The sequence below is a fragment of the Phyllobates terribilis genome, unplaced genomic scaffold, assembly GCF_046119375.1.
Source record: "Phyllobates terribilis strain yellow unplaced genomic scaffold, ASM4611937v1 Scaffold_1__5_contigs__length_1240528914, whole genome shotgun sequence".
NCBI lineage: Eukaryota > Metazoa > Chordata > Amphibia > Anura > Dendrobatidae > Phyllobates > Phyllobates terribilis.
In genome coordinates this window covers 71,464,280-71,488,128 of record NW_027362761.1, presented here as the reverse complement: position 1 = coordinate 71,488,128, position 23,849 = coordinate 71,464,280, and the positions used below count along the sequence as shown (strand labels likewise).

The window sequence follows — 23,849 nt, the reverse complement described above, 5'->3', positions numbered from 1 at the left end:
ATATGACGTAAGTTTAGCAGGCCTAGGAAATATTTGCCCTGTTTAGGAGACAGCTGTATAAAAGTTAGGATCTAAAAGAAGTATCGTACATGCTGTAGGGCTTGTTCCATAATGTAGTCTGATGTGTGCGCGCCTGCTCTTTGGATTTGTTCTTCCAGTCATCTTAATAGAACTCCCATTAGCAGATTAAGTGCCCACTTCCACCCTATAAGTAAAATTTGTCACATGCTCTACCCATTTACTCAGCTAGTAGTCAAAGTAGCCACGACTTTCCTAGCCAGTAACATAGGTTGAGGAGGAGCATACACTGCTGTCATTATATGGTCGTAGGTGCTTGCTCTAACTCGCAGAAGCAATTGGCCTGATGGGCTAACAGCAAAGCACAGTTGCCCGGGTAGATTTTCTACCTGGCATGATGATCTGCATTTGTACTGCTCTGATGTACTGTATAGGACATTCCAAAATTCTTCAAACTTCGCATTGTATACATTCTTTTTTTCCATTATTGTAATAAATAATAATAAAATTTCAACAATATTTTTGTAACTATTTGAACATAGGGACAAGTAAATGAATTACAATCCTAATTTATTTTTTTTATTTCCAACATAATATAACATACATAGTATAAATATGCATAAAAACTTCATACTAAAAATATAGTTAAGAGTCACCTGGGCCACATACTGTACGTGCTCACAATGGGCTTGTGCATTTTGCTGACATGATTGCTGCTGCCAAGCTGCGACAGCATACACAGAATAGCCATTTGCCTATTAGAAAAAATAAACAGAAACCCTGGGTTTCAACAAGTCCTGTCGACAGGACACATTTCTATATACAGTGTACATAACAGAACTGAGTTAGTACCCTCGCATCATCTAAGAAAATAGAGCTTTCAGAAGAACCGGCCTGAAAGTGGAGAACACCAACAGAACAAAATAGAAAAGTGAAGTTCTATGGCCACTAGATCAAGGCTTAGCCTGTTCTGCAACAGGTTGTATTTGAAGCACCTCTGCAAATCCATCTCCAAACCAGACGGTGATGTGAATGGTATCAAGACTGAAATAAAAGAGACGATCCAGACAATGGTTTCTTCTGTAGACTGATCGAGGGTCAGCAGACAGGACTTTAACTATTGCATATTTTGCCTCCTCAAAAGACTGAAAAAAGCGAAATGATGGTTCTCCTAAGAAAAGAGAAAAACAGAGTCAATGTGATGACGCAGCTGTATCTGTATCCCCTCATGTCAGAAAGATGGATGTGCTTTGCATCATTATGAGAAATTCTACATTTTCTATTTCTGAAAATGAATATCACTGTTTTAGAGTGGGTTATGTACTCTGGATGGCAGTATACAGGTGTGCATGTAAGTGGGGACACAAGTTTAAAGGGGTTGTCTAGGACTGAAATATTGATGTCATATCCTATGGATAGATCATCAATATGAGATCAAAGGGGTTCGACAACTGGCACCCTCAATTATCAGCTGAAAACTGCACCCATCGATTTCATATAACCTCTTTGATATGGATTACCTATACTTAGTATGAGTCGTCAACATCAGAGCTATGGATTACATATACCGTACTTAGTATGGATTATCAACATCATATTGATGGAGGCCTGACCCCTTTGAAGCCTATCGTTCGCTTATTAGTAGGTCTTGCGACAGCCAAAAGTGAACGGTGTGCACAACCAATGTATAGTAGAAATTCTCAGGCACTACAGTACAGCTTCCCTTGACTTTAATAGGATCTGAGCTGCAGTACCCAAAAGGGGCCAATGTACTGTCGCATACACTGTCATAGTCAGACCTCCCACAAATCTGATATTTCTGACCTATGCTAAGGATAGGTCAACAAACAAAATATAAGTCCTGGACAATCCCTTTAAATAAAGGAGTACTATTGTAGGTTTAAAGTAGCACTCCAGGTTTGTTTGCTGTTTAATTCATCATGTAACTAGTCCCCCACTATATCTGTTTCAGACAGTATCACATATAATCTGGTTGTTCCTTTCTATCTTTAAATTCATAGTATACTTTTCTTCAGTTAGGTAATGTGATCTCCTGGTGACTCCTGGAAAGTACAGGACTTGTTCTGTGTGGGGTGTGCTGTCATTTTTACTTACCATTCCTTTTGTTTTGTTTGTTTTTAAAGGAAAAATGTGCAGAAATTCTGGCATCTATAATTTTTGTATTTTTACTGCATAATATAACATTTCAATAGTTTTACAGATGCAATTATGTTTATGTTTAAAAAAGTCTCAGTTTTTTTATATAATGAATGGAGAAAGGGGGCAATTTTAATTTTATTTTTTTTATCATTTTAATCTTGACATTCCATCATCATCCTGTGTTCACACCGTGGGGGGGGACCCTTGTCTAACAATACAGTTGTTGTGGTGACTAAGACATCTAGGGGGGTTAAACTGCCATGGTCAGAGCTCGCTCAGCTCCTACAGTTACAGATGGTTGAAGCTGTATAAGCAGTTTTTGAGCCCACTCTATACATCAACATCAAGCATGTGATATGCATATTGGAAAGGATTAAAGTCCCATACCCACCACTGTAAATGGTTTTGCAGAAGCAAAAAAAAATAAATTTCTGCTCTCCCCAAATATAATACGGGCTACCCCAGTGCCTCCTACAAGCACAAAAGTCGGTGATTCAGTCAGCAAAATCTCAATTCCAAAAAAGATAGGTTGCTGCGTAAGGAGCAAGGATTTGTAAATCTCTTAGGCTATGTTCACACGTTGCGTTTTTTTTTTCTGCAGCAACACCTGCTCTCGAGACAGTAAAGTTTCTGCCTCAAAAAAGCAGGTTTTCCTTGTTTTTTGCTGCATTTTTTTGCTGCATTTTTTACAACGTTTTTGTCACTGTCCCTTTGTCTCTTATGCATGCTGATAAATTTTAGTGAAAATAAAATTACCTAATTCAAACTTCCTCATCATATGGATGAGCCATTTTTCGGGTCATTGAGGGCTGATATTATTAGCCTCGGAGGGGGCCAGGATCCATGGCCCCTTCCCTGGCTATTAATATCTGCTCACAGCTGTCTGTTTAGCCGCTGGTGGTTAGATTTCATAGGGAGACCCTACGTCAATTTTTTTCTGGGGCCCCCCTGTAATCTAGCTATTAAACACTAAGCAAACAGCTGTGGGCTGTTATTAATAGCCAGGCAACATCTTTGGCTAATGGCCCCTTCCCTGGCTAGTAATATCAGCCCCCAGCGGTCAGCTTTCACTCTGCTGGTTATGAAAATGACACTGGAGCCCGCGCCATTTTTTAATTTAATTTTTCATTTTCTTTCATTTATAAGAAATCCCATTCCCACTGTACTTATTTTTGACGCTGCATAAACTCCCCCGCTGCATGTCAATTTCTGTAGCAGATTTTGACCTATTGAAATGTCATTACATGCGGTAGATCTGCATGTAATGACAAAACAAGTACAGCATTAGAACGCAGCGTTGCTGGTTGCTGATCGTGGGGACGTAGCGGCTAACCAAAACAGCTGTGAGCTGTTATTATTAGCCAGGTTGTCATGTTGGCCTAATGGCCCCTTCCTAGGCTAAAAATAGGAGCCCTCAACTGCCCCAGAAATGACACTTCATATTTAAATGGGATTAGGGATCATGGAATTATGTGTTGCTGACACCAAGCCCTTTGTCTAGTGATGAAGAGGTGTCAACAACACACCCTCATTACTAAACCTGAAAGTAAAGAGTTGAATAAACACACACACAAAATAAAACAGTTTATTTGAACTACAACAGACACATTCTTTAATCATTTAAATTAACCAATATATTCACCCAAGGTCCGACGGTAATCCAAGGATTAACCCCTTTGCAACCCTGGGATTTTCCGTTTTTGCATTTTCGTTTTTTGCTCCCCTTGTTCCCAGAGCCATAGCGTTTTTATTTTTTGGTCAATATGGCCGTGTGAGGGCTTATTTTTTGCGGGACGAGTTGTACTTTTGAACGACATTACTGGTTTTACCATATCGTGTACGGGAAAACAGGAAAAAAATTCCAAGTGTGGTGAAATTGCAAAAAAGTGCAATACCACAGATGTTTTTTTTTAAAAAATTTTACCACGTTCACTTAATACTCAAACTGACCTGCCATTATTATTCTCCAGGTCATTACGAGTTCGTAGACACTAAACATGTACAGGTTCTTTCTTATTTAAGTGGTGAAAAAAAATTCCAAAGTTTGCTAAAAAAAATATATATATGGCGTCATTTTCCAAGACAGGTAGCGTTTCCATTTTTCGGGATCTAGGGCCGGGTGAGGGCTTAGTTTTTGCGCGCCGAGCTGAAGTTTTTATTGATACCATTTTGGGGTAGATCCGATGTTTTGATCGCCCGTTATTGCATTTTATTGCAATGTTGCGGCGACAAAAAAAACTTAATTCTGGCGTTTAGAATTTTTTTTCTCGTTACGCTGTTTACCGATCGGATTAATTTTTTTTTTATATTGATAGATCGGGCGATTCTGAACGCGCCGATACCAAATATGTGTATGTGTTTTTTTTTTTTATTATTATTATTTTGAATGGGGCGAAAGGGGGTGATTTAAACTTTTAGATATTTTTAAAACATTTTTTTTTCACTTTTTGCTTGCTTCTATAGTCTCCATAGGAGACTAGAAGCAGCACTTGTCTGATCGCCTCTGCTACATAGAGGTGATCAGCAGATCACCTCTATGTAGCAGAAATGCTCCTGTGCTATGAGCGCCGACCACTAGGTGGCGCTCATAGCGATCAGCTCATGACAACCACTGGAGTCTGCTGCAGACCCAGGGTTGTCATGCCCACGCATCGGTGACCCGCGATCACGTGACGGGGTCACCGATGGGCGGGGTAAGTGACGTGCTTCCAGCGCAGCGATGTTAAATCCCGCTGTCAGAGATTGACAGCGGCATTTAACATGTTAACAGCCGAGGGTGGATCGCAATTCCACCCGCGGCTGTTGCGGGCACATATCAGCTGTAAGAATCAGCTGACATGTGCCCGGTTCACCGCCGGAGCCCTCACTGAACCAGGGGTTACAGCTTGGTGCATAATAATATGTCCCAGGCTGTAAAGGGGTTAAAGCAATGTCCCATGCTTTTTTCAAATATCTTTATTTAGCTCCAAAAAGCAGTCATTGCTGTACAAAAACGCATCAAAAAACGCATGTAAAAACACACCAAATCACAGCAAAAATGCGCGTTTTTTCTGCAGTGTTTTTGCTGCCAAGAGGTGTAGAAATCTTGCAGAAATTTCTTCAATCAAATACTGAACATGCGCACATAGACTTAGATTAATTTATAGGACTAGATTTGGGACAGTAAAAATATACTGTATTAATCGGCGTCTGCTATAGTATTTTTTAGCTGAATTTAGTCACGGTTAGTGTCAGATAGAAAAGCGGAAAAAAAGAATCACATCCATGCGCGAGTCCTACAGCCGTCGAGAGCTGATCAGCGACACATCGCTCATCGTTGGGGTTTTTTGTGTGTGTGAAAAAAAAAAATTAAGATTAGTTGATAGGACTAGATTAGGGACAGTAAAAATATACTGTAGTAACCAGCTTCTTCTACAGTATTTATTATTAAATATAGTAAGGGTTAATGTCAGACAGTTGCTGGCGTTCAGTCTTTTTTTTTTTTTACTGACATCTGTTTAGTAAGTTTGTTTTTAATTTTACCAAATTTTTATATTCTTTTTATTTCATTTTTATCTTTTTCCTTCTAGATGTTTTCCTTTTTTTTGTTTTCTTTTCTAAATAAAAAAATTTACAGCAAATACTCACACACCTGAATAAAATTTGGTACACACACACACACAAACACCGCATACGTGAAAAAATGTCCCATTCTTCCGAAACCAGGCTTTCATCGGAGGAGGCATACACCTTCCTTGCCTCTGAGGCTGTGTGCCCACGATCCGGAGCCGCTGCAGGTTTGACACTGCAGACTTATGCAGTGTCAAACCCACAGCGGCCAGATGTTACAGCATAGTGGATGGGATTTGTAGAAATCCCATGTCGACTATGCGTCTGTGGCACACCTGCGGAAACTGACATGTGGCGCGTCTTTCCAGACTGCAGCATGTCAATTTCTCTTGCGGGTCCACTTGTGGGCTTTCCCCATAAATCTAACCTCTATGAGGAAAGTCTACATGTGAAAAAAAATAGCCGCCGCTCATTTGCGTAAAATGGAGCGGAAGCCACAGGCCCGGACACATCGTGGGCACATATCGTGACACTGATAGTGAGGGAGAGGATCCCACCTTCCTTTATTTTTCCACCACCTTCTCTTCTCATGGTGTCGCAGACAAATTTGTACGTACAATTTTTATCCCAAAATCCCACTTCATCATTTACATACTGGACCCCTGTAGACGCCAAAGAAATAATGAAGTTTTGGGGCCTTGTTCTTCACATGGGGATAGTGAAGAAGCCATAAATTCAGCAATATTGGAGTGTTGACAGTTTTGTATAACACTCCACTGTTCCACATGGCTATGCTATGCTTTGAGGGCATCCACAAATTTTTGCATTACAGTGATAATGCACGGTGTTCTCCCAGAAATGACCCCAACTTTGGCCGATTTTTCAAAGTTTGGCTGGTCATTGATCACTTCAGCAACAAGTTGGCTGAGGTGTATGTTCCCCAAAGGGACATCTGTGTGGATTAGTCCCTAATACATTTCCAGTAAGAGGGCCAGGCATGGAATTAAGCTCTACAAACTGTGTGGGAGTACCTCAAGGTACACCCACAGGTTTAGGGGTTTATGACACCAGGATTCAACCCTCTGAACACCACCCTGTCCTGGGAGTGAGTGGGAAAATTGTGTGGGAATTAGTGGATCAAGATTATCATCTCTACATAGATAACTTTTATAAAAGCATCCCAATCTTCAAGTCCCTCTCTGTGCGATCTACCACATTATGCGGTACTGTCCGCAAAAATCAGAGAGGCCTCCCTAGAATGCTAATTGGGCAGCAGCTCAGAAAGGGTGAGAGCAGAGCTCAATGTAGTGACAACATGCTGATGGTCAAGGGAATCAAATTCTGCATTCCAAAGTCAATCCTTCCTTTCCGAGCCTTGCCGTGTGTCCAAACAGTACTCCCCCCTCCATATGGGGTATCAACGTACTCAGAAGAAATTGCACAACAAATTTTATAAAAATTCATTGAAAAACACTAGATCAATTCCAATATAGGGTCACTCATGGGAGAGTTTCCACTGTTTAGGCACATCAGGGGCTCTCCAAACGCAAAATGGCTTCTGCTCTCGATTCCAGCTATTTTTGCGTTCAAAAAGTCAAAGGTGCCCCTTCCCTTATGAGCCCTTCCGTGAACCCAAACAGTAGTTTTCTACCATTTATGGGGTATCGGTGTACTCAGGAGAAATTTCACAACAAATTTTGTGGTTTACTTTCTCCTGTTACCCTTGTGAAAATAATAAATGTTGGGCTAAAGTAAAATTTTTGTGAAATAATGTTAAAATATTCATTTTTTCTTTCCACATTCCATTAATTCCTGTGAAGCACCTAAAGGGTTAATACATTTCTTGAATGTGGTTTTGAGGACTTTGAGGCGTGCAGTTTTTAGAATGGTGTCACTTTTGGGTATTTTTTTGTCATACAGCCCCCCCAAAGTCACTTCAAATGTGATGTGGTAACTAAAAAAATGGTTTTGTAAATTTTGTTGGAAAAATGAGAAATTGCTGGTCAACTTTTACTGGCTCTAAATTCTTAACAAAAAAAAAATTATGTTTAAAAAATGATGCAGATGTAAAGTAGACATATGGGAAATGTTATCTATTAATTATTTTGTGTGGTAAAACTATCTGATTTAAGGGCATACAAATTTTAAGTTTGAAACTTGACAAAATATTCATATTTTTTGTCAAATTTTAGTTACTTTCATAAATATACGCAAATCATATCGACCAAAATTTACCACTACCATGAAGTACACTATGTCAAGAAAAAAACAAATCTAAGAATCACTGGGATACATTGAAGAGTTCCAGAGTTATTACCACATAAAATGACTCTGGTCAGATTTCAAAAATTTGGCCTGGTCATTAAAGGAAACTTGTCATCAGGATTTTGCCAAGTAAACTACAGGCAGTCAGGTTGGCGCAGTTACACTGATTAAAATGATACCTGGGTTGAAGAAATCGATCTTGTGGTTGTTGTTTAATCTGTTTTTGCAGTTTTCAGTTAATGCGATGCTCTTGCTTTGGGCCGTGACTATGGACGGGTCTTTTTTTTGGTGCTCTGGAATCATCATCATCATTCTGGAGTCTGGACTTAAATGACGGGTCTCTGAACCTTCAGTGCCTGCCTCCTATTTTAAATACTGTGCCTGTGCAGTTAATATTGTGGTCTTTAGCATCTAATTAACTCAAAACTGCAAACACAGATTAAACAACAACCGCAAGACGCCACGGTACCAACCTGACAATGCCTGTAGTTTACTTAGAAAAATCCTGATGACAGGTTTCCTTTAAAGTCAAAATTAGCTAAGTCACTATGGGGTTAAAGGCGCAATCAATGCTGAGCATTATACACAGGTTTTAGAACATATGCTCCCATCCAAACAACATCTATTTCAGGGAAGGCCTTGCATATTTTAGCAAGACAATGCTTAAAGAGTAAAGGCCCTGTCACACATAACGAGATCGCTAGCGAGATCGCTAGCGAGATCGTTATTGCGTCACGGTTTTGGGATTGCTGGGGAGATGTCAAACATGCAGAACTTTCCAACGATTTCGGCCGCCCCAGCGATCTAACCAACGATCTCGGCGGTCGTTGGGACGCTTTCACACAGCAGCTATTTCAACGATCCACACCTTGATAGGGACTGTACTATGTCAGAAAGGCGTACATAAAATTACTTTTCCGCGCCCCTCTCATCTCCAATTGGTGGACGCTACTACGTTCTGATCGGGTGGCCTTGGTTTAACACTGCGTCTCCGGTCAGATGGGATCTCTACTGCGTCTCCATTAAAAATGGAAACTCATTTGAGACCCCAAACAATACCTACCTCGCTAAAGATGCCTGATTTCTTCAAAGTGGAGTCACAGCCGGAGAACGCTGGTGGGATCTGAAAAAAACAAGGACGCAGTAGCGACCACCAATCGGGGACGAGCAGCGCAGAAAAGTCCAATTTATGCACTTCTACATGTCTCAGTTCTGAATCGCTAACGAGGTCGTTGATAAGGTGTCAAATACAGCGATGAACACTGCCCAGCGGGAGTGCAACGACCCAGGAATGGTCCAGGAAGCTTTGTAACGATCAGCGATCTCACAGCAGGGGCCTGATCGTTGCTGCCTGTCAGACATAACGAGATCGCTAGCGAGAACGTTATTGCGTCACCAAAACCGTGACTCATTAGCGATCTCGTTATGTGTGACGGGGCCTTAACTCTCATCAGGCGATGGCAGCTGCTACAGATAAGATTCTATGTAGATAGAAAGGAGAGGAGGAGGAGATCTAGCTTCTATCTACATAGAATTGTATAAGTAGTAGCTGCCATCTCCTGTCTCAGTAATGGGAAAGTCTGTCTTCACTCAATACAGATTTTACCTCAGAACTGACAATTTTGATAATGACTGATCAATTCCGGCAGAGAAAGAAGCAGATTTCTCTGATAAGATATATTACAGAGTTGCTTATTTTCACATGTACTATAGATTTAAAAATTAAAACAACGGTTACTCTTTACTACCTATTAAACCCAGCACAACAGAATGGCTACACATAAGAAGAGTTCGGGTAATGAAATGGCCGACTGCAGTCTAGGCTTTTCACAAATAGAATACATTTGGCACAATATGAAAAAAATCTGGCAAAAAAAGAGCCAGTATTGTTGAGCAGCTGGAATCTTGCATGAGACAACAATGGGACAAAATTCCTCTCCAAAAAATCCAGCATTTGGTCTCCTCACTTCCCAGATGTTAACAGACTTGTAAGAAGAGGGGATGCTGCACAATGTTAAACATGGCCATGTCCCAACTTTTTCAAGACGTGTTGGTGCCATGAACTTCTAAATGAGTTTTTTTTCCAAAAGAAATGGAAAAAATGTCTAACTTTCAACTTCTGATATGTGCTCTATGTTCTGTTTTGCATAAAATGAGTCTATAAGAGATTTACAAATCATAGCCTTCTTGTTTTCTTTACATTGTACACAACGTCCCAACTTTCATGTAGATGGTTTATGCCTACTGTATGAAACTATCTGACAGACTTTAAAGGTGCACAGTGTGGTGTGGTCCATTCATTTTAGCAATTAGTGGGGTTCACAGAACACCAGTGGCACCCTCTGCCATCTCTGCCTTACATGTTACATTTTTAAAGGGAATCTGTCTGTATGATTAACCTTCCTAAGCCATCTATACGGGCAAGTCATAAGAAGCTGAACAAAGTGATACCTGGTTATCTGCGATCCGACCCACATTTTTCTTCAAAGCAAATGAACTGTTAAGATCTATGGGCCGGACACAGGTCTGTATGATAATTTGCTTACAGAGCTTATTTTCAATGAAAAGTTGCATTACCAGTGTGAAACATAGAATGACTGACACTTTGCTCTCATAATCACACAAAGCTTCGTTCTGATCTCACGGCAAAGTACAGCAGAATTGAACTTTGTCTCATTACAAAAACATTTGAAGCTGCAGTACTCTCACAGTGCTTCAGCTTTCATCTCAGAGGCTACCAGTGTGAGGGAAGGGTAATACAGCAGAGCTGACTGCACTGTGAAAAGACAATTACAAACGTGCTTGCTATGTTTATAATGAGACGAGGTTCAACTCTGCTGTACTGTGTTGGTTATAATCTGGCAAAGCTCTGCAGCAGTGCTGACAGCACTATTGACAAGTGCTGCTGTAAATTTTAAGAGACAAAGTTCTGCTGTACTGAGTCAGCTCTGCTGTACTGTGTGAGTTCAGACCTTACTGCAGAGCTGTGTGTGGTTATGAAAGCAGAGTGTCAGTCATTACAAGTCTCACACTAATTTTTAAAATAAGCTCTAGAGACAGATTCTATGCAGCTTAGTGTCCGGCCCATAGATTTTAACAGCTCATTTATATATAAGAAAAACTTGAACTTCCCAGGAATAAGACATTGGAGCAGATATCAAGGTATGATTTTATTCAGCTTACTATTACCTGCATGCCCACATAGACAGCTTAGAAGGATTGATCATACTGACAGATGTCCTTTAAAGTGGTTGACCAGTCACAGATTATTCAAAAGTATAAGAGCTGATCTGCAGATCAGGGCAGCAGACGCTACACATTGAATGGACCTGGAAAGGGCAGCTTCATTCAGAGTGTTAGATCTCGTGGATGCTGATTGCTGGCCATGTGTCAGATCTGCACCAATTTTATATTAATGACCTTTTTCGTGGATCAATATGCTGTGACCAGATAGCCACTTTAAATATAAACCTTCCCTTCAACATCTGTGTTAATGGAAGCTGGTGACTAGGGAATCTGTAAAAAAAAAAAATGAGCTCTGATTCCTACAGAGATATAGTATGACATTAATACACTCCACAACATTGAAATTGTAGCCAAAAAGGAAAAGTTGTGGAATTATGGAAATCACAGTTCAATTAACATGTTAATGATGTGCAAATGACAGACAACAAAAAACAAACAACATTTTTAAAAACATCACATTTTATTTTGTATAGAGTACGGGCACCAAGCACAGAAATATACTCACTTACACGCCTTGGCATACTAGCAATGAGGTTATTTACGGTTTAGAAATATTTTGCCATGCTTAATACACACTTGAACATGAAAATCATCAGAATCCACTGCTGGCCTAAATGTGCTACCATGGCCTGCAGCATCTCCAGACTTGTCTCCCATCAAGCTCCAGTGGCATGTTATTGGTCAACAACTGAAAAGGGAGCTGCCAGCAGGGAATCTTGATGAACTGTGTGCCCAAGTGCATTTGGCATCTGAGAACATTCCTCCGACAACCATGAATAGCCTCACTGATAATAGGCCAAGGTGTGCAAGTGCATGTATTTTTGCATGTGGCACTCATTCTGGATACTGAATAAATGGAGATGTTTTGAAAATTTTGTTTCCATTCCTACATCAGTAACATGTCTCTCAATCCTTTGATTTCCATAATTCCACAACTTTTACTCCTTGGAATATATACACTGCTCAAAAAAATAAAGGGAACACTCAAATAACACACCCTAGATCTGAATGAATGAAATATTCTCATTGAATAATTTGTTCTGTACAAAGCTGAATGTGCTGACAACAAAATCACACAAAAATCATCAATGGAAATCAAATTTATTAACCAATGGAGGCCTGGATTTGGAGTCACCCCCAAAATTAAAGTGGAAAAACACACTACATGTTGATCCAACTTTGATGTAATATCCTTAAAACAAGTCAAAATGAGGCTCAGTATTGTGTGTGGCCTCCACGTGCCAGTATGACCTCCCTACAACGCCTGGGCATGCTCCTGATGAGGTTGCAGCTGGTCTCCTGTGGGATCTCCTCCCAGACCTGGACTAAAGCATCTGCCAACTCCTGGACAGTCGGTGGTGCAACGTGACGTTGGTGGATGGAGCGAGACATGATGTCCCAGATGTGCTCAATCGGATTCAGGTCTGGGGAATGGGCGGGCCAGTCCATAGCTTCAATGCCTTCATCTTGCAGGAACTGTTGACACACTCCAGCCACATGAGGTCTGGCATTGTCCTGCATCAGGAGGAACCCAGGGCCAACAGCACCAGCATATGGTCTCACAAGAGGTCTGAGGATCTCATCTCGGTACCTAATGGCAGTCAGGCTACCTCTGGCGAGCACATGGAGGGCTGTGCGGCCCTCCAAAGAAATGCCACCCCACACCATTACTGACCCACAGCCAAATGGGTCATGCTGAAGGATGTTGCAGGCAGCAGATCGCCCTCCACGGCATCTCCAGACTCTGTCACGTCTGTCACATGTGCTCAGTGTGAACCTGCTTTCATCTGTGAAGAGCACAGGGCGCCAGTGGCCACTTTGCCAATCCTGGTGTTCTGTGGCAAATGCCAAGCGTCCTGCATGGTGTTGGGCTGTGAGCACAACCTCCATCTGTGGACGTCTGGCCCTCATACCACCCTCATGGAGTCGGTTTCTAACCATTTGTGCAGACACATGCACATTTGTGGCCTGCTGGAGGTCATTTTGCAGGGCTCTGGCAGTGTTCCTCCTTGTACAAAGGCGGAGGTAGAGGTCCTGCTGCTGGGTTGTTGCCCTCCTACGGGCCCCTCCACGTCTCCTGGTGTACTAGCCTGTCTCCTGGTAGCGCCTCCAGCCTCTGGACACTACGCTGACAGACCCAACAAACCTTCTTGCCACAGCTCGCATTGCTGTGCCATCCAGGATGAGCTGCACTACCTGAGCAACTTCTGTGGGTTGTAGAGTCCGTCTCATGCTACCAAAAGTTTGAAAGCACAACCAACATTCAAAAGTGACCAAAACATCAGCCAGAAAGCATTGGTACTGAGATGTGGTCTGTGGTCCCCACCTGCAGAACCACTCCTTTTTTGAGTGTGTCTTGATAATAGCCAATAATTTCCATCTATTGTCTATTCCATTTGCACAACAGCATGTGAAATTGATGGTCAATCAGTGTTGCTTCCTAAGTGGACAGTTTGATTTCACAGAAGTTTGATTTACTTGGAGTTATATTCTGCTGTTTAAGTGCTCCCTTTATTTTTTTTGAGCAGTAATATATATATATATATATATATATATACCAAAGAATTTGTGATTGCAATCATTTTCAGGAAGAAACTGAGTATTATCTACACAGTACAGACCAAAAGTTTGGACACAGCTTCTCATTTAAAGATTTTTCTGTATTTTCATGACTTTGAAAATTGTACATTCACACTGAAGGCATCAAAACTATGAATTAACACATGTGGAATTATATAGTTACAAAAAAAGGGTGAAACAACTGGAAATATGTCTTATATTCTAGGTTCTTCAAAGTAGCCACCTTTTGCTTTGATGACTGCTTTGCACACTCTTGGTATTCTCTTGGTGAGCTTCAAGAGGTAAGTCACCGGAAATGGTCTTCCAACAATCTTGAAGGAGTTCCCAGAGATGCTTAGCACTTGTTGGCTCTTTTGCCTTCACTCTGCGGTCCAGCTCACCCCAAACCATCTCGATTGGGTTCAGGTCTCGTGACTGTGGAGGCCAGGTCATCTGGCGTAGCACCCCATCACTCTCCTTCTTGGTCAAATAGCCCTTACACAGCCTGGAGGTGTGTTTGGGGTCATTGTCCTGTTGAAAAATAATTGATGGTCCAACTAAACGCAAACCGGATGGAATAGCATGCTGCTGCAAGATGCTGTGGTAGCCATGCTGGTTCAGTATGCCTTCAGTTTTGAATACATCCCCAACAGTGTCACCAGCAAAGCACCCCCACACCATCACACCTCCTCCTCCATGCTTCACGGTGGGAACCAGGCATGTAGAGTCCATCCGTTCACCTTTTCTGCGTCGCACAAAGACACGGTGGTTGGAACCAAAGATCTCAAATTTGGACTCATCAGACCAAAGCACAGATTTCCACTGGTCTAATGTCCATTCCTTGTGTTCTTTAGCCCAAACTTGTCTCTTCTGCTTGTTGCCTATCCTTAGCAGTGGTTTCCTAGCAGCTATTTTACCATGAAGGCCTGCTGCACAGTCTCCTCTTAACAGTTGTTGTAGAGATGTGTCTGCTGCTAGAACTCTGTGTGGCATTGACCTGGTCTCTAATCTGAGCTGCTGTTAACCTGCGATTTCTGAGGCTGGTGACTTGGATAAACTTATCCTCAGAAGCAGAGGTGACTCTTGGTCTTCCTTTCCTGGGGCGGTCCTCATGTCAGCCAGTTTCTTTGTAGCGCTTGATGGTTTTTGCAACTGCACTTGGGGACACTTTCAAAGTTTGCCCAATTTTTCTTACTGACTGACCTTCATTTCTTAAAGTAATGATGGCCACTCGTTGTTCTTTACTTAGCTGCTTTTTTCTTGCCATAATACAAATTCTAACAGTCTATTCAGTAGGACTATCAGATGTGTATCCACCTGACTTCTGCACAGCACAACTGATGGTCCCAACCCCATTTATAAGGCAAGAAATCCCACTTATTAAACCTGTGAAGTGAAAACCATTTCCGGTGACTACCTCTTGCAGCTCATCAAGAGAATGCCAAGAGTGTGCAAAGCAGTCATCAAAGCAAAAGGTGGCTACTTTGAAGAACCTAGAATATAAGACATATTTTCAGTTGTTTCACACTTTTTTGTTAAGTATATAATTACACATGTGTTAATTCACAGTTTTGATGCCTTCAGTGTGAATGTACAATTTTCAAAGTCATGAAAATACAGAAAAACCTTTAAATGAGAAGGTGTGTCTAAACTTTTGGTCTGTACTGTATATATATATATAAATAAATCATAGGTATACTTATAAGTGGACCTTTAATTACATGTAAAAATTAATGTTGTGCAAGACTCAATTATATTATTCATAAGCTTATTCTACTACCTTCCTGTGGTAATACAGTAGGGTATCAAATACTCAAAAAGACTATGTAGACAGTGGAATATGTACAATATGTATACAATATAGACTTTATTGAAACAGCAGCTTTGGGGAACAGTGCTGCACCATTTATGGATGCCTTCTTCAGCAGATGGCATTATGTAGCCCAGATATTGGGCAGTTGATGCTGTATTACTACAGGAAAAAGGTCGTAATATGAAATAAAGAGGTCGTATATGAAAAATGAATATCTCTAGCCGAGCCCTGCACACCAATTTTACACAATAACTGTTCTCAAATGCAAAACGTTTTTTTCTTCACCTGTCATGAGAACAATTATGAGTACATTAAAACTTAATAATACAGTTACAAAAAAACAGAGCACACTAAAATATTTGCATCATACCCAATTCACATGGTGATTTGAACCGTCGTAATTCCTTTTCTGAGTGAGCTGTAAATCGAACTGTTAAATTGGGCACAGGTGAGTCTGTTACCCATTTTGGGACAAAACTGTCACCAGTTATGGGTTTGTCGCTGGCGTTACTTAAGCTTCCACTTCCATCATAAGGTAGGTCTTCACTAGGTCTCAATGTCTTGATGTCCTCTACAAGCTGTTTGGGTGAAATCGCCTGCTGAGAGCTAGCAGCAAGAAATGGTTCCTTAGCAGTCTCTATGGCGGCTACTCCTTCGAATATTTCCTGTTTTATGTCAGATATAGCATATTTATCTGCAGATGTATCATCCATGCCCAGTAAAGATCTATTTTCAGCCTGAACAGTTGTTTCTTGCTGTTGCTCAGAACCATTTGTCTGTAACACTGCACTGGAAACATCTCCATCATCTTCTTGTAGATACTCTGTTGGAGAAACTGTAGATCGCGGTGAATCGTACTCCGCAATGTAAGGCTTTATGTCGATAACTGGTGTTCCTTGTATCATATCAATTCCAGATAAATGGATGGTGTCACCTGTGAAAAAAAAAGGTAACTGAAATAATAGTCCAAAAAATACAGAGTTGAAAACCCAACAAATGAAGAAATTGGATGTAGACATTCTGAATAAATGTATTTATTCATGTCATAAAATCTGAAATCGTGCCACTATTTTCCCTTAAAGGCGACCTGTCAGTAGATTAAAAGTGACCAGTCTTTGCTCTTATTTTATACCCTCTGCTACCCTAAGTATTTTGTTTCTTTTTAAAGGGAATCTGTCAGCAGTTTTTTTTCTATGTAATCTGAGAGCAGTATCATGTATCAGCAGAGAGCCCGATTCCAGCGATGTCTCATTTGCTCAGCATCTTGCAATATTTTCAATACAATCATTGTTTTATGACAGGAGATTATCACTGCTGGACTAGGTGGCTTGTGCCAGGTAGTCCAGCTAATCTGTGTAATCCCGCCTCCACCACTGATTGGCAGCTCGCTGACAACACACAGTGTACACAGAAGGCTGCTAATCAGTTGTGTGGGCAGGGTTATACACAGCTCTGCATTCTGACCACTGACATCTACAGTAGGGATAACAGAGCTTCTATCAAAACTACACCAAGCTGTCTAGTAAGTGACAGATCGCAGGAATCAGGATCTCTGCCACTACATCATGCAGCTCTGATTCCATAGCAAAGACCTGCTGACAGGCTCCCTTTAAATCCGTCATGCAATTCCAGAGATGTGGAAAATTTTATTTAGTGCTTATTTTTAAGGTCCTTAACAAGAGAGTGTGGCTCACGCAGTCTAGAGACATGTCCCCTAAGAATTTGTAAGACATGCCTGCTTGGTAGAGACCAAAAAAATTTGCACCAAATAAAAAGGTCCATATCTCTGGAACCGTATGGCAGATTTTTTATTTTTTTTTTAAAGGAACGGGGGATATTCAGGGGAGCAGCGGGAATAAAATTAGAGCAAAAACTGCCCACTTTTGACACAGAGAAATGTCCCCTTCAATGTTGAAAGAATGAAAACTTTAAAGTAAATTAGCATTACCTTCTACCTTATCCAGTTTAGCCAATGTAAGACCAATTGCATTGGGCCGATGAGGACTTCTTGTAGAGAATACACCAGTCTTTGCTCCATTAAGTCTCGGAGGCTGGACTTTTGCCTTACAACTTAAATGCCCATTCTTATGAAAAATGAACAAAATCCTATGAGATTTAAAAAATATAATACATGATTGTAAGAAAACAAAAAACATACACAAGCTTTTTTTATAGTTATACAGATCAGTAGTCAAAATGCTGCTCTAACAAGAAATAAATTTGGAAAGAAAACTTTTTTTTTTGTTGCCAATAACTGGTAATCTACTCCTAACCTAGCAAAATAAAATATTTAAATGCAAAAAATGTTCAATAGATATTTTATTGTGTATTAACCCCTTCACGACCTTGGATGTATAGGTACTTCCAAGGTCTTGTCCCTGCCTTTAATGCAGGCTCCAACACGGAGCCCGCATCTTTCCCCACACATGACAGCTGATCTGCTGTCATATGCCTCTAACAGGTGCGGGTAGATCAGAGATCCACCCGCGGCTGTTAACCAGTTAAATTCCGCTGTCAGTGATTGACAGCTGCATTTAACACTCGCTGGCCGGAAGCGCATCACAAGTCCCGCCCATCGGCGCCCCTGTGAAGTGATTGTGGGGCACCAAAGTGTTGTGATAACAGCCGAGGGTGTTAGAAGACCCCTGTGCTTGTCATTGGGAATCTCCTATGAACGCCGGCCACAAGCTGGCGTTCATAGGAGATTGTTATTTTCGTTACACTTCAAATCACAAAAACACCAAAGGGTCTGTGAAAAAAAAAAATTATCACAATCTTGGATACCCTCCACACAGGACTAAATCTGTCACATGGATTTATGACTTACTACAGAATCTGAGGAATCTGCTCCAGAGACAGGAGGGCACCAGGTCTCTGATCTTACATGGATATTGGGACAATAAAACTTTCACACTTACTGTCCCAAGCACACCTTCTCATTTAAAGATTTTTCTGTATTTTCATGACTTTGAAAATTGTACATTCACACTGAAGGCATCAAAACTATGAATTAACACATGTGCAATTATATACTTAACAAAAAAGTGTGAAACAACTGAAAATATGTCTTATATTCCAGGTTCTTCAAAGTAGCCACCTTTTGCTTTGATGACTGCTTTGCACACTCTTGGCATTCTCTTAATGAGCTTCAAGAGGTAGTCACCGGAAATGGTTTTCACTTCACAGGTGTGCCCTGTCAGGTTTAATAAGTGGGATTTCTTGCCTTATAAATGGGGTTGGGACCATCAGTTGTGTTGTGCAGAAGTCTGGTGGATACACAGCTGATAGTCCTACTGAATAGACTGTTAGAATTTGTATTATGGCAAGAAAAAAGCAGCTAAGTAAAGAAAAATGAGTGGCCATCATTACTTTAAGAAATGAAGGTCAGTCAGTAAGAAAAATTGGGCAAACTTTGAAAGTGTCCCCAAGTGCAGTTGCAAAAACCATCAAGCGCTACAAAGAAACTGGCTCACATGAGGACCGCCCCAGGAAAGGAAGACCAAGAATCACCTCTGCTTCTGAGGGTAAGTTTATCCGAGTCACCAGCCTCAGAAATTGCAGGTTAACAGCAGCTCAGATTAGAGATCAGGTCAATGCCACACAGAGTTCTAGCAGCAGACACATCTCTACAACAACTGTTAAGAGGAGACTTTGTGCAGCAGGCCTTCATGGTAAAATAGCTGCTAGGAAACCACTGCTAAGGACAGGCAACAAGCAGAAGAGACTTGTTTGGGCTAAAGAACACAAGGAATGGACATTAGACCAGTGGAAATCTGTGCTTTGGTCTGATGAGTTCAAATTTGAGATCTTTGGTTCCAACCACCGTGTCTTTGTGCGACGCACAATGGACTCTACATGCCTGGTTCCCACCGTGAAGCATGGAGGAGGAGGTGTGATGGTGCTTTGCTGGTGACACTGTTGGGGATGTATTCAAAATTGAAGGCATACTGAACCAGCATGGCTACCACAGCATCTTGCAGCAGCATGCTATTCCATACGGTTTGCGTTTAGTTGGACCATCAATTATTTTTCAACAGGACAATGACCCCAAACTCACCTCCAGGCTGTGTAAGGGCTATTTGACCAAGAAGGAGAGTGATGGGGTGCTACGCCAGATGACCTGGCCTCCACAGTCACCAGACCTGAACCCAATCGAGATGGTTTGGGGTGAGCTGGACCGCAGAGTGAAGGCAAAAGGGCCAACAAGTGCTAAGCATCTCTGGGAACTCCTTCAAGATTGTTGGAAGACCATTTCCGGTGACTACCTCTTGAAGCTCATCAAGAGAATGCCAAGAGTGTGCAAAGCAGTCATCAAAGCAAAAGGTGGCTACTTTGAAGAACCTAGAATATAAGACATATTTTCAGTTGTTTCACTCTTTTTTGTAAAGTATATAATTCCACATGTGTTAATTCATAGTTTTGATGCCTTCAGTGTGAATATACAATTTTCATAGTCATGAAAATACAGAAAAATCTTTAAATGAGAAGGTGTGTCCAAACTTTTGGTCTGTACTGTATATATTTGTGTTTCTTGAGATACTTTGTTATACCATGCTTGATGAAGAGACCCATGAAGTCTCGATAGTTTGCTTTGTAACATCACTTATTTTATTTTTGTTAGCCATTAAAAGGTATCATAACTACAAGATTATTATTTTGTTTCTCCTACTGAGATCAATCTATTTTTTCTTTTTTTTTTATAAGTATACAGAGGTGAAGACACAACATGCAAAAGTATGGCCACTAGGGGTCATACTATCCATTATAACAGGAGCCCTGTTTTGCATGAGTATGGATGAAGCAGTGGCCATGCACACACACACTGCAGATCAATTCAATGTTTATGAGAAAGACAGAGATAAACAAGTACAGAATTCTACTAATTCCATTAGTCCCACGGACATTGAATGGTGCGATAGTACACTTGTGTTACCACCAATATATTCACACATCCCTAGAATTAAGTCATCATAATTCATCACATATCCTGTGGAAAGGAGATAAATGTTTTATAGATCAGCATAGGATACCATATAGAGGTGATTTTACAATAGTCATGTTTTCCAGAGTAGCTGGGTCCAATGTTGGAAGTGCTACAAGTTGATAAACCCTGACATAGCATAAAAGAGTGTAGTGAGCTGGCAGGCTCTGGCTGTTCTGTGATAATTGAGATAGAGCCTGTGACAGAAATGATTACGCAGGATGGTGTTACCACCTTGTGGCCAGAGGTTGCACCTGCACAGGGTGTGATGACAGAGAAAAAGACTGAGTCTCCTGGGTCCCTCCCTGGAGAGTCACGTGAGCAAAGTGAAAGAAAAAAAAGCGCGCAAAGAGTCTGAGGTAGTCTGTGAAAAGAACCAGGACGGAGTGCAGGTCCTCGTGTGTGCCTTAGAGGATACTCTCAACGTGGTTTCTGTTATCTGACACCTTATCCTCAGAGTTTTCCCCAGCTTCCGCACTGCTGAAGGATTCAGCTGTTACACCCCCCGCTACTGGAGTGTGAACCACATAAGGGAATCTACAAGAGCTACTACCCGGATCAGAGAGACTGTAAGAGGGACCTCTGGCGAGAGGCCGAAGTATTCCTTCCTTCAGCGAAGTCTGCTGTTCCTGTTTTCTTCGGCTGGGACGCCTTCCTGCAAAGACAGACAGGCCTGCGACGGGGGACACATCCTTCTGGAGTAAAGGACTGGTAACGTGTGAGTAGGGACAGTGAGGGTCAGCTTATAAGTACACGTTATTGCTGTGAACATTTACGGTTGTCATTTACTGTGTTCTGCTGTGTTAAAAATGTATACAAGTAAAGATACGGTTATCAAGGTAGAGTCTGTGTGTGGGGATCATGCTGGTCCAGATCATGGATACCAACGCGCGGCCTTGCCCACGGTCACTTCAAGAGTACTACAGCCAGAATCAGGTACTTCTAATATTTTACTTATTACACACTATAAAGAGTGCATATTGGCCAATAAATGTGCTCTGTAGGGAACTGCGCTCATAACTGAGGGTTACCTTACTATATGTGGAGTTCTGCCAGGTGACAAGATCAAATAAATGCCAAGAAAAGAGCTTCTGCCTTCCAGTAACAACTCACCATAAGTGCGAAAACTGTTGCAGACCCATAAGTGAATGCTCGGGGTTATTGAAGACCTTTTTGCTAATTCTTAAGGAGCCACGAGATAAACTGCAAATAGATGGCTGCCTGGGAGTACCATTTTTCCCAGTAAAGCAGGATTCAATGTATCCAATCGGTTGTGTTAACACATTTCCTGTTAAAATGAAATGAAAGGATGAGTAAACTTTCTTCAAACTAGAAATCAAGTTCTTTATGGTCAAGGTAGAAATTCAAGAAGTCAAGGAAGAAACAAGATAAGTATGGAAACAACTACAGAATGATTGCTATTTATTTAAAAAGGTAGCATTCCCATCGCAAACAGATATGGCTAATCTACGGGAATGGTCCTAAATGTACTGTACAATAGATGCAAATCCCACTAATGAGAAATGGGACATGCATCTAACTCAAGTATTTTGCCTGAAATGTAACTGTGGATCTAGAACTATATTTCATGCTAGAAGGTAAATCTATATGTCTGATTTGCGCATTACAAACCCGACACATTTTAATGCAAAATCTGAGGCAGAAATCACTCAGATTTCAGCCTGTAGATGTGCAGTGTGAAAAGACGTGGATCCACATGGGCATGAGCCCCATTAAAGGGAACCTGTCACCAGTTTTTTCCAATATAACCTATAATGTTGCACATATGACTGTCCTATTCCTGATCTAAGGGTCTAGACTTTTAGCGGAGATGAATCTGTGCTACAGTAAATTTATCATTTAAACATGAGCCATGTGTGAGGGAGTCGGAGTGGTGGAGTTGGTGTAAGGGAAATTGAGGAGTCGGAGTCGGAGGTTTGGCTTACCGACTCCACAGCCCTGCTTTGCACAATATCCCTTGGTAAGGTGGAGCTCCTGTCCCCTCTGCTTCATATAATATTGTCATTTCTATCTCCTGCTCCTTTCTTCATACCTCCTGCTGACTCCTCTCCAGATTTTATAAATATGAAAGAAAAAAAATATGTAAATTCGAATCACCCCTCTTTTTCCCCCATTTAAAAATAAGAACATAAAAAAAAGATATATAGTACCACCGCATCCGTAAATTAAATTAACCCATGCAATAAACACCATAACGAGTAAAAAAAAACCTTAAATTTGCAGAACTGCATTTTTTCAGTCGCATCGCCCAAAAATTAATCAAGACAAGTGATGAAACCATTATATGAAGCTTGAAATGGGATCTATGAAAACGTCAGCTCCCCACACAATGACGTGTTCACAGCTCATTACCGCACAATGACTGCTGTAAAAACAAAACACAAAAAAGAATTGCATGTTTGTCACCATTTTATAATACTTTAAAAAAAAAAATCCCATTTTTCAGTAGATTCGATGGGAAAATGAATGATATCATTCAAAACTAAAACTTGTCCTGTCAAAAAAAGTAAAAGAAGCCCTCACACGGCTGTGGACGGGAAGATAGACAAAGTTATGTCTTTTGAAAGAAAGTGAAGGAGAAATAAGGGGTTATAGTTGTCACCTTCTGTTCAGATGACAAAACAGAGGACAGTGACCCTTCCCCCACCTACTTCAATGGAGGAGCATGTATACAAGTTGTAGGAAAGTTGTGTCAGTGTAAAGCCTCAGTATATGGACAGGATTCCTGACAGGTAGAAATAATGGAGCAAAAAAAAACACGTGTGTGGTGAAACAAAAACAGTCCATAGGTAAGGGAGGAATAGTAGGTCATTATGGGGCTTCATGGCCAGCCCATAGCACTTCTACATAACCGCCCGCCCACACTAAAGATGGCTGCGGCTGGCCGTCAATCACGTGTTATGGAAGTCACCCCGTGATTGGTTACCTGTCTCGAGTGAAGAAATCCCGGACTGTGTGGGCTTTCCGTGCACAGTTTTCGCGCATTTTCCAGCATCCATATTCCTGGCACTGTCCTCTAAGGTGCTTCAGGATGGTGGTGCTTCGGTGTGGTGTCTGTGCAGGGTTATGTAGTGCAACGGTAACCCAGAGCCCAGCGTGCACCAGGAGCAGTCACGTGACGGGCTGAGGTAACGCGTCCGGCGTCCCGCCCTGCAGTGAGTCACTTACTGCTGACGCTCATGCTCAGTGCTGTCTACAGCTGTGGCCCCAGAAAGCGTCCCTGACACAGATGGCATA

General features: G+C 41.3%; 1 protein-coding gene across 2 annotated transcripts; it reads right to left on the bottom strand.

The window, feature by feature from the left end:
- Positions 1–482: 482 nt before the first annotated feature.
- TRMO (tRNA methyltransferase O) lies at positions 483–23,787 on the bottom strand. 2 transcript variants are annotated; one of them, XM_073664405.1, is made up of 6 exons: positions 23,539–23,787; positions 22,538–22,659; positions 21,705–21,879; positions 17,559–17,716; positions 15,981–16,544; positions 483–1,189 (listed from the first exon to the last, which is right to left on the bottom strand). In XM_073664405.1, the coding sequence occupies exons 2-6, from the start codon at positions 22,602–22,604 to the stop codon at positions 972–974; spliced, it is 1,182 nt and encodes a 393-aa protein (XP_073520506.1). In that variant the 5' UTR covers positions 22,605–22,659; positions 23,539–23,787; the 3' UTR covers positions 483–971. The 2 variants fall into 2 exon arrangements, with proteins under 2 accessions (XP_073520506.1, XP_073520497.1); XM_073664396.1 differs by lacking the exon at positions 22,538–22,659.
- Positions 23,788–23,849: the final 62 nt, after the last annotated feature.

Excerpts from the sequence above, each read along its gene's own strand:
- TRMO (XM_073664396.1), bottom strand. The coding sequence starts at position 23,611 with ATGGATGCTGGAAAATGCGCGAAAACTGTGCACGGAAAGCCCACACAG. Across the intron at positions 21,880-23,538 it reads GATTTCTTCACTCGAGACAG|GAAATGTGTTAACACAACCG; the intron begins GTAACCAATCAC and ends TCATTTTAACAG. Across the intron at positions 17,717-21,704 it reads CAACAGTTTTCGCACTTATG|GATTTTGTTCATTTTTCATA; the intron begins GTGAGTTGTTAC and ends TAAATCTCATAG.